General features: G+C 39.9%; 1 protein-coding gene across 2 annotated transcripts in view; it reads right to left on the bottom strand.

Moving 5' to 3' along the window:
* Frmd3 (FERM domain containing 3) overlaps positions 1–11249 on the bottom strand; it is a 326943-nt gene that overhangs the window by 21339 nt on the left and 294355 nt on the right. For both annotated transcript variants that reach the window (XM_008841381.2, XM_008841380.3), the window contains exon 13: positions 8868–8989. In XM_008841381.2, coding sequence (XP_008839603.1) covers positions 8868–8989 — 122 coding nt within the window. The remainder of the gene's footprint in view (positions 1–8867; positions 8990–11249) is intronic.

Below are 11249 nucleotides of genomic sequence, written 5' to 3'. Positions count from 1 at the left end.
ATATGTATAGCTAAAGGCTACATAACAAGCAACAATGCCAGAGAGGTGATAGCTTCTTTTGAGTTGTTGGCCAGGGTGGCCAAGGGAACTCCCAGATAGTAACCCAGCATAGAACTGGGAAAATGAACAGCAGACCCCAATCTTATCCAAAGGAATATTGACAACTGATTACTGCACGATGAGGAACAGCTGACCCTCCTAAAAAAAGCCCTCTAGATAGGCTGACTAGATTCACCAGAAGGGCAAGTAGTGGGGAATGGCTGGGGGTGCTGACAATACAGCAGACAGTAGCAGGGATATCAGAGTATAAGGGCTCTAGTGGGGGGAGGGAAGCTATGGGACGGTGCTATCTGTGACTTGGATGTAAAAATAAATAAATAAATAATAAATATTCTTCAAAGCATAAAAATTTGCTCCTTAATAATTAGTAGATGTGAACAACATTACCATTGAAATCTACCTGATGACTTTATATCCATGCTCAGATGCCAAGGAGCTCAGAAAGTAACTGACTGTGACTAGTCATAATCAGATATATAGAGATTAGAAACACATGTGTATCTTAGTGTCAACTGTAGTAAAAATGATTTTTTCTGTATGAAACTGTGTATTTTAATAATGAAATGGAAATATTTTTTAAAGGTTAAAACCTCATTTAATTTTATGTCTTATAGGGTTTATACTGAGTACAATATTGTATAACTGTATTAATTCAACTGTAAACCTAAAAATTTACAGCCAATTTTGAAAGAGATGCATCTTAGCTCTGGAACTTGTTATTGAATATGTCAATGCTGTTGTAATGAAATGCCTCTTCTAATTATATGGTTATTAAATAAATACTTTTAAAAAAATTTTTAAAAAAGGACATCACATCAAAGATTTCAATTCTGAGTGGAGGAAAACGATTTCTTAGGTGCTTCCAACCTACTCCTGTACTACATAACTCAAGGTAATGAACATTGTAGGATCACATTTAATTTTTCATAAAATGTGCCAGCTCTGATAACATATCCATGTGGTCTTCAAAAACACTGGCTAAAACTCCTACTCAACTACATTGATAATCAATGTAGTTTTCTAAAGATTTTTATAATTAGATACTTTAAAAATGTTTAGTATTTAAAAACTTGGTACATTTATAAGTATACAATAATGCTAATCTTTATTTCAATGATGTTACAAATGAGGATATTATGTATTTTCACTGATTTTTTTTTTGGTTAATGATTGCTTGTTTACCCAGAAACCTGACCTTATTCAAAACTAGTTTTCATGCTCAAAAGATTTCAGGTGTTTTAATTGTCTTTGTAAAAAAAAAAAAAAAAAAAAACCCCCCTTTTTTTGGATTATTAAAACTAGTTTTTAAACTGAAAAAGAAACAATTTAATTCTTAAAAAAATTCTCCATTTGGGGAGTACCTGTATTTTAAATCCAAAGTACTGGATAGCCAAAGGAAATAAACTTTTCCTGTTAAGAAAAAAAAAATTGAGTCTAACAAATTAATTACTATGTTTTATTGGTTTTATTGATGTTGTCAATGCTGGCTTCATTTGTCAGCTTGCCATGCCTTGGCAGAAGGAATCTCAAGTGGGGCATTTCCTCTATCATATCACCCTGTGGGCATGTATGCAAAGCATTTTCTCGATTGGTAAGTGGTGTGGAAAAGTCTAGTCCACTGTTGGTGGTGACACTGCCAGACATGTGGTCCTGGGTTGTGTAAGAAATCAGCCAGAGAAGCAAGTGAGTGAGCAGCATTCTTCTGTGGCCTTTGCTTCAGCTCCTGCATCCGGGTTCCTGCCTTGAGTTCCTACTCTGGTTTCTCTCAATACTGAACTGTGATTGAAATGTGTAAGCCAAACAAACCCTTTTTTCCTCAAGGGTTTTTTTTTTTTCTTTCTTTCTTTTTCAGATTATTTTATCATAGTAATAAAAAGCTAGCTAGACAATGGTATCAGAGAGTAGGCTATTGCTGCAATGGGCCTGATTATGTTGGTTTGGGGGACGAATGTGGAAGTATTTGGAACTTTGGACTGAAAAAGCTGTTGAGTGCTCAGACCTTAGTGTGATGCTCTATAAGAACCTGGAAGATAATGCTGAGATAAATGGAGATGGTGGAGGCTTGACTTGTAAAGCTTCAAGATGAAGTTTGAGAGTCCCATAAAGACTATCCATGCCATTAGTAGTATATTTTCAATTGAGAATCTAGTTTCTGGTGAGCAGGGACTGAAGAACCAGCTGTGATTAATGAGATCAGCACTACTGAAGTGAAATCTTTGTTTTACTGGAACAATCTTTGCTGGTTAGCTGTGGCTGAACACTAAGCTGTGATTCAGAACAGATCATCAATGAGGTGAAATCTCCTGGAAAATGTTTCTTCAGGATCAGCCCCCAGAAGCTGTAGTCCAGAGGGAGGCCTGAGGCAGGATTTCAAGTTGGAAGCAGACCTTGGTAATGTGTAAGTTTCCCATCTGGTACTGGTTTTGGCAGCATGAAGGTACAGAATTGAAGGGGTCATGGAGAGAATCTGAGGCTTGGCACCATGTGAGGCCAGAAGAGGTCATTGGGGAAGGTACAACATTAGTTGAGTGGAGACACCAGCATATTAGAGATGCCAGGACTGTGGAATGACCACCAAGGATAACAGCAGGTACGGAGTAGAGATGGCCTAAGCCTATAAGACAAGAAATGTGTGCTGTGAATGACAGAACTAGAGAAGTGGAGCTGCTCAGGCCTTTTATAGCCCAGAAGATAGTTAGCAAATCCAAGTCGTTGGACATTGAGTTACATTGCTGGACTTTGGCTTTCCTGAACAGAAAGAGCTGTTATTCCCTTTTGAAGTTAAAAAAAAAAAAAAGCACGTAAGTTGTGTATTATATGCCTTTTGATTATTTTAAAGACAGTGAACTTTTAAGTTATAGAATTTTGAAGACTGTGGAACTTTTAAAGTTGTACTGTGTTTTTAAATGTGATATTAATATGAGATCTTGGGGACAGAAATAGAAAAGGTTTTGGTTTAAAGTGATGTTTATATGTCAAGGTTGGCTTCAGTTTTCAACTTGACATGCCTGGGATAGGGAACTTCATTTGGGGAATTTCCCCTATCAGATTGGCCTATAGTTATGTCTGCTATTTTCTTGATTGCTGAAGTGATACGAGGGTGCTCAGCTCACAGTGGGTGGTGCCAACTCTGGGCAGGTGGTCTTCGGTTGTATAAGTAGGCAGGCTGAGCACAGGCCAGAGAAGCAAACCAGTAAGAAGCATTCCTTTGTGGTCCATACATAAGTTCCTGCCTCTAGGTTCCTGTCTTAATCCCCTGCCCTAATTTCCCTTAGTAATGGATTGTGACTTGGGAGTTGTAAGATGAAATAAACTCTTTCCTATCCTACTTACATTTGGTGAGTGTTTTATCACAGCAGCAAAGAAGCTACCTAAAATCGATGTCAAAAATATTAAGATACAGGGGCTGGAGAGAGAGTTCAGCGTTTAGGAGCACTGGCTGCTCTTTTGGAGGACTGAGGTTGGATTCCCTGCACCCACATACTGGCTAACAACTGTCCATAACTCCAGTTCAAGGGGACTTTTATGCCCTCTTCTAACCTCTGCAGACATTGAATGATATGGGTGCACTTACACACATGTAGGCAATACACTCATACACACAAAAATAAAAATAATAAAATATTTTAAAAATTAAGATGCAATATAGTTAACACTGTAAAAGGCTCTATAATATGCTTGAATATTTAACAAAAAAGCAATTTTAATTCTCTATTAATGTTTAAAATGATAAAGTACAACAAATTCCCAATCTTTGCAATTGCCTGTCTTTCCTGTTACAAAATAAACTTCTCTGATGATCATTTGCCCTGTAAATGTAGCAGGAGACCTCACAGTATAAGACCGAAACATTTGTACTAACCACATGAACTCCAAGTCATACCAGTAACTTGGTGGACTCAAATTCCAGATGATGTAAAGACTACTATCAGGTGTGGAAGGTTCTGAGAGGCTTTACTGCACACTCAAACTTATGCCTACCTTGGAGTAACTTCTACTTTATTAACTCCTGTATGGGATACTCAGATTCTTAGTTGACTATTCATCTAAATTGTACAAAAGTTATCAGTCTCCCATGGCAAAAGTAGTCAATTAAAATTGGCCAAATGGGGGATGGCAAGATGGCTCAGCAGTTAAGAGCACTGACTGCTCTTGCCAAGGACCCAGGTTCGATTCCCAGCACCCACACAGCAGTTAACAACCATCTGTAACTCCAGTTCCAGAGGGATCTGTCTCCCTCTTCTGACCTCCATGGGTATTGTGTGACATGTGTACACTTATACACACGCAGGCAGTACACTCATACACATAAAATAAAATATAATAAATAAAATGTATTTTTTAAAAAAATTAGCCAAATGCTAGAGTCAAAGGAGACCTTACTTGAAGTAAAGGTGCTAGGCTAGAGATTCTATGATAAGTTGAATTCACTGAGGATGAAGAAAAACATTCCATAGAAAAGGACTCTTTTAAAATTAGGGTATATAATCCCAGCACTCAAGGGGCAGAGGCAGGTGGATCTCTGTGAGTTCAAGGCTAGCCTGGTCTACATAGTGAGTTCCAGGACAGCTGGGGCTACAGGGAGACCCTGTCTCAAAAAGACCAAAAAAAAAAAAAATTGGACATATAGAGGGGCAGCTATGGAAAATTCATTAAAGGAAAATGATGTAGTATAGGAATGGACTGGACAAATTATTCAAGACTCCACCCAAACTCAGATGGAATATGACATAGCTATGGGGCAACGGCCAAGGCTTCTTATTGCAGAAACTAGGCTAATGCTCTATGGAAATTTTATGGAAAATCTCAATTATAGAAAATAATAGATGGAGTCTGTAACTTCATATTTCAATTTAAGAGACCATGTTCCCCAACTAAATGAATCTTTGAAGTATTCTGTAGTACAATTAGCTGGGAGTAGAAAAGTACTGAACAACTCTTGTATTCTGGCAATGGGAAGCAGATGTTATCATGAGACGGCTCTTATGGGAGTCCTGTTTCTCTCCTTTCCTGTGAAATGAGAACTAAGATCTGGTTATGTGCACAAAACGTACGGAATCCTGACTTCTCAAAGGTCTGGCCTCTTTGTTTTGAAGGTATTTTGGCTTTGACATACATTTTGGTTTTTGTTGCTTTCAGGCCTCTGGAGATGCTTGATTCTGACTGTTTGCTTGTTAAAATTTACTAGCAGTGATCTTTTCCCTTGTCTTTGTTTTTTTCTCTGGACACTTCTCCCATATCTAATACAAAAAAATGAAAAATTGTTTTAGAAAACCAAACTCCAGCTGGTTGTAGGTCTGATTAGTATGTTAAATCATATTCGGGGTTGGGGATGAACTTTGGGACAGGTCTTCCTGTCTCGACTTTTCTCTGGCCTTGCCCTTTGTTCTCTGTGTCCTCGGGCATGGCTCTGGATGCTGGCAGACAGTGGCTCGACTTTGGGAGGACCACTTCTCTTCCAGGGAGCTCTTCTCACTTGGATGTATCTTTCACTTTTTCTTCTCCGCAGAAACTCTTTTGCTTTTAACACTCATGTTTAAGTCTGCACTAAACTACCTTTATACTAACTATTCTTAAGATTCCCTTCAGTAATTGAAGACAGAAATCCTGGTTTGACTTAAATGAAGGTCTCTGAAACTTGGGAGAGCGCCCCAGGCCCCTAAGGATGACCAAGTGGTAGTTATGTCTCTCTCAGTCACCCCTGAAGATTCTGGGCACTCCTGATGAGATCCATCTTCAAACATTGTTGGAAAGTTTCCCACTTGTCACATGTATGGTCTACCCTGGTGACTAAGCACTTTGGATTTCTTTGCTTCTATTTTTCTGTTCCACATAGATGGAACTGATAAAAGGAAAGCCAAAGGACCCAGGGGCTCCCCCTGAGAATCAAATCCTTAACTGACCTTGAGAAAATAAAACTTGGTTAATTCGGGCCAACTGTATGGTCTTAAATACACAAAAGGCAGGTTTAACCAATGTGACAACATTGAAAAAAATCTCCGTTTTCTGCTTTTCACAATTCTGGTTTGTCTACACTGACCAACTGAGGATTGATGGCAGCACCTTGCTTGTTAGGGCTGCCAGAGCCCAGGCTCTGAGCCTAGTAACTCTACAAACAGCTTCTTTTTTTCATCCTGGGATGTCCCAGGGCTGTAGTGGCCCAGGGTTCTAAATCTGTCATGCAACATTTTCAACCTGTCTTATTTTTAACTTATTTTACTATCTAGGCTCCATTTCTGCAGAAACATAGAATCACAATTCCACATATAAGTTGTCTTTTCTTTCTTTTCTCCACAAGTCATAGCCTTCTTCACTCAACCTTGGGACAGTCATGATAACTGGAAAAGTTAATTTCACTTAAAGAAATATTCCAGCATTATGATAAGCCAATAAAATTATTTGTGATCTGAAAAGAAAGACAAACGTCGACAAGCAAATCAACTTAGAAACTCTTTGGCTAAGAAAATTAGTTCAACAAATAACTTGCTGAGTTAATTATTAGGGTGGAAAAGAAGGACCATTGTAACCCACGTGTTCTCACATTCACCACTGCTTGTGGCCCAGTGGGGACAAAAGTTATTTTCTGAGGTACCATCTTCCACATTCAAAGCCACCTTTCAAGGAAGGATTTACAGGAATACACTTCAGCATTAATTGGTAGCTACTGTCTCTCTGAGGGATATTTGTACCCTAAGACTGCTAGAATTTGGGATGAGAAAGTGATGAGAGAACAAAGATGTAGGAATCAAATCCAACTTCAACAGATACAGATAGCTTTATTAGCCACAAGGGGCAAGCAACCTTCCTGTGGGAGTGGAGGTTGTATGTTGTGGTAGGGGGTGGTCTGGGATTTATAGGTGGGCCCAGAAAATCTGAGAAAGGGGGTCATGCCTTGGGTCTTGGGAAGTGTTGAGCTCCTTCCTGGAAAGGAGAGATGAAGAGTTCTGATAAGGGAACCAGGTATCTTCTGCAAGGTGGTTGGTAAGGAACCAGATCTGCAAGGAGACTGATATGGAACCAGATGTGCTTTGATAAGGAGTCAGATGTCTAGGCTAGAGGTTGGGTTGAGGTAGATGCATCTCCCTACTGGAGTGGGGAGGCAGGGTGGGTGGATGGTCAGTTCATTCAGTCATTTGTCAGGATGATTTTCTTATGAAGACCAATTTTTTTTTTTTAACCAAAAAAGAATTTAATTTGGGTTACAGCTCAGAAGGGAGCATCTATACGGATGGGGAGGCATGGCTGCAGGCAGCTGGAGCAGGAAGCTGAGAAATCACATCTTCACCCACAAACACAGAGCAGAGAGAGAAAACTCAAAGTTGAGTGAGGCTAAAAACCTGCAGACCTTCAGCAAGGCTCCACTTCCTAACATTTCCATAAACTGCCCCAAATAGCACCACCAACTTGGACCAAATTCAAATAGCTGAGCCTATTAGATATATTTTTATTTATTTATTTATTTTTTATTTATTTATTTATATTAATTATTTGTCTTTTATCTTATTCAAACCACCATGCTGATTATTTTATTTCATCTATTTTTAACGGGATTTTTCTGAGTTTCATACAATGTATTTTGATATTTAAATTTCCTCTCCTAGCTCCACCTCTCTTATAGCCCATCCCCCATCACATTTCATGACTCTGCAAGACAAATTCTTATTATGAACTCAAGAGGTTTCTACTATGGAAGGAATTCTTAACCTGAGACTGAGGTTAAAGTGACAGGGAGATCTTTCCTCTTGATATTGCCCAGTATCCAGATTATCTGTGAGGAAACCAAATCCCAAATAAAGTTAGGGGAAAACATGTTGTTTTTGTATTCAGGATTTCAATAACTTTAATTGGTATGCATTAAATTTTAATTTACTTTGACATTAATAGGGTTGAATTTGCTTTACTTGTTGTCCACAGCAAGCAGTGTGGTGGGATTTTTTTGCCCTTGAAGCAAGTCTTTATAAAAATGAGAAAACAAATGAGAAGGAGAAAGAAGACAAGAGAAGGAAAAAAAGAACGAGAAGGTAACGGGTCGGGTCGGGGAAAGGAGGAGCACCGGCAATGTGCACAGCAGTGCTGAGCTGTAAGCATATTTATATGAACTTGTGAGTTGAAGTAGAAACTGTATTCTTAGCGTGTATCGAAACTATCACACAGTCTGGAGATGTAGCTCCGCTGGCAGAGTGCTTGCCTAGCATCATGAAGCCCTGGATTTGATCCCTTGTACAGGATAAAACTGAGCATCATGGTGCATACCTGTAATTCAGCATTCTGGAGCTGGAGGCAGGAGGAAGAGCCATTCAAAGCCATCATTGGCTACATAGGAAGTTTGAGGCCAAACCAAAAGCACCAAATCAAACCAATCCAAACCAAGCAAACCAACAAAAAGCTATCAGACAAAGTACCTGTAATAAAGGAATTAAGAAGTTGGGAAAGATCAATGAAGAGACTTGTGGAGAATTGTTTATAACCATCAATTTAATTTGATGTTAAGACTCGGAAACAGTTCTTTCCATTAGGACTTTCTGCAATGAATGAATGTTCTTAGTTTCAGAGTCAGTATAGCGGCCATCAGCCACATGTGGTACTGACTACTACAAATATTGCTAATGTGACTGGGAAACTGGATTTTTTATTTTAATGAACTTAAACTGAGTTTCAAATAGTCACCAATGGCTAGTGGTTTCCTTATAGAGCAGTGCATGTCTAACAAAAGTACTTCTTTCAAAGGTAATTTTAGAAATATTTTAAGTCCACAGAGGGTCCTCATTCCTCAGAAGCAGGCCTCTGGAATGAAATGGTGGACTTACCTTCACCCAGGGGAACTTCTTCCTGTTCAGTGGAGGAAGGAAGGAGAGGCTGCAGGGGCTCCATGTTAATAATGAGCTGTTTGTTCAAGGAGTGAGAGCTGCGACTCTGAGTAACGTTGACTCTGAAAACAGACATAAGCCAGAGAGCAGTGTGTCCCCTTTGAGTACGAGCCACCCCCACCCCCACCCCCACCCCCAGTGCCTACTCAAGCTGAGAACTGCCTCTGGATACATAGGGATAAGGCCAACAGTAAAAATGTTCTAGCACTGAGACTACAATAGCCCTCACTGTCATTAAATTCCTGACAAAGTCTACATGTTCTGTTCAACCCAGGTGGGGGGAAAATGAAGTTCCAAGATGTCATCAGACACAGATATGCTCGGTGACAATGCAAGCATTTCAGTAGACATAGGAAAACCTGGGAGTCTGCTGACACTGAACTGGGCGTGTAGAAAGGGGAGTGAAAGTAGCTGAGTCATTGAACCACCGCAAAAAAAATCCCTGATGGACAGGGATGATCCATTACTGTGATGATCTATTACTGTGAGCTGTCTTCATGTTGTCAAATGTCTAATGCTTAATATTTTCATCCATGCCCTCCTCATTGATCAGCCACGTAACCCAATTCGGGTTCTCATTTGGAAAGGAACATGCACAGGAGAGGCCGTGACAGGTAGCAGATGTTGGTGTCTCCTTAAAACTACTGACTGGCATCTAGATGCCCAGCATCCAGAGGTGGGGACCTGTAGGTAGGCACTTCACTATTGCCAATTTCCTGTCAAAACCAAATTAAACAATTTTTTGAAAATGGTGCCCGATGTCTCCTCCGTGAAGCCTTCTTGGATTATTCTCTCTCTTATCCCCCGGCCACCACTCTCTCTTCTTTCACAACTCACCACATCTGTCACTGCAGTTATTGTACTGTCACTACCTTGATAAGCACTTTAAGGGCAAAGACTGCTGGCCTAGGTTTGAATATGAAGGAAACTGAGTACAATCTTAGTCTGAGACAAGATGACACTTCAGACGGCCTAGGGTCTCCTCAGGCTAGGCACGTCTGTTGGGTATGTGATAGAATGTTGAACAACAGGATATTTGTTAGCATTTTGAACAGGAAGCTTTCAGAGTTTGGCATGGCCTGGACAGGAAATTTATTGGGTCTTGCCTAATCATGGAGTCCTGTCTTCCTTTCCATTTTAGATACCGATGTTGGAGCTGATGATTATGTATTGGATGATCTATTCTGGGGAATTGTAGCTTTCCCATTAAGGAAATAAGTCTAGAAAGTAAGATTTTCACTTTGTAAAAAAGCCCGAGACAAATGCTATGAAATACATTTTGTATCAGCTATCCTCCTCCCCCAAATCTTCAGATAGAGATGTTAATCATCTTGATGTCCCATTCATAATTGCATTGTGCAGCAGCAGCTTGGGTTTGCAACAGGCTGAGGTCACCAGGAATGACCTCTCAAGTATGCCTGCTTTGGTACTGGATGGCCTGGGGAATAGTGACTTGGTCTCCATATTCACAGGTCTTGCTGCTTCAATGTATAGAGGACAGGGCTGATGGGTATGCCTAGGGGTAGGATCGCAGGATATTAAAATCCTCAGATTTCCAAGTAACAATATGTGGTTATTACTTTTTCATTAAAAGCAAGATTAAGATAAATCCAAAGGCATTTCCCACAGCACAAAAAACCCTGTGTTCCAAGTCTTTGAGCTACTCTTGACAACTTGAAGAAAACAGCAAGCAAATTAATGGGACAAACATCTCTCCCACCTTTCCTTACTACTATGGCCTGAATGTTTTTTCACCTTAAAATTCATTTGTTGAAAAGAATTTCTTTTTTAAAAAGAGGACAAAAATTATCTCCTTTGGGATGGTACTAATAAGAAGGGTGTTTGGAGATGATTAGGTCAGAAGGGCCCCCATGAGTAGGTTAGTGTCCTTAGAGAAGTATTCTGAGGGCCTTGGGAGATAGCTCAGTGGGCAAGAGCACTTGTCACCAAAACCAATGACCTGAGTTTAATCCATGGAACCTACATGCTGGAAGGAGAGAACTAACTTCTGAAAGTCTTCCTCTGACATATAAGAAGGGTGTTTGGAGATGATTAGGTCAGAAGGGCCCCCATGAGTAGGTTAGTGTCCTTAGAGAAGTATTCTGAGGGCCTTGGGAGATAGCTCAGTGGGCAAGAGCACTTGTCACCAAAACCAATGACCTGAGTTTAATCCATGGAACCTACATGCTGGAAGGAGAGAACTAACTTCTGAAAGTCTTCCTCTGACATACATAGCCATACCATGATGTGCACATATTTACAGACACAGACACAGACACACACACACACACACACAGACAGACAGACACACACACACACACA

The sequence above is a fragment of the Nannospalax galili genome, unplaced genomic scaffold (assembly GCF_000622305.1).
Source record: "Nannospalax galili isolate Female #2095 unplaced genomic scaffold, S.galili_v1.0 scaffold801, whole genome shotgun sequence".
NCBI classification, from domain to species: Eukaryota; Metazoa; Chordata; class Mammalia; order Rodentia; family Spalacidae; genus Nannospalax; species Nannospalax galili.
This window is presented reverse-complemented; position numbering and strand designations above follow the sequence as displayed.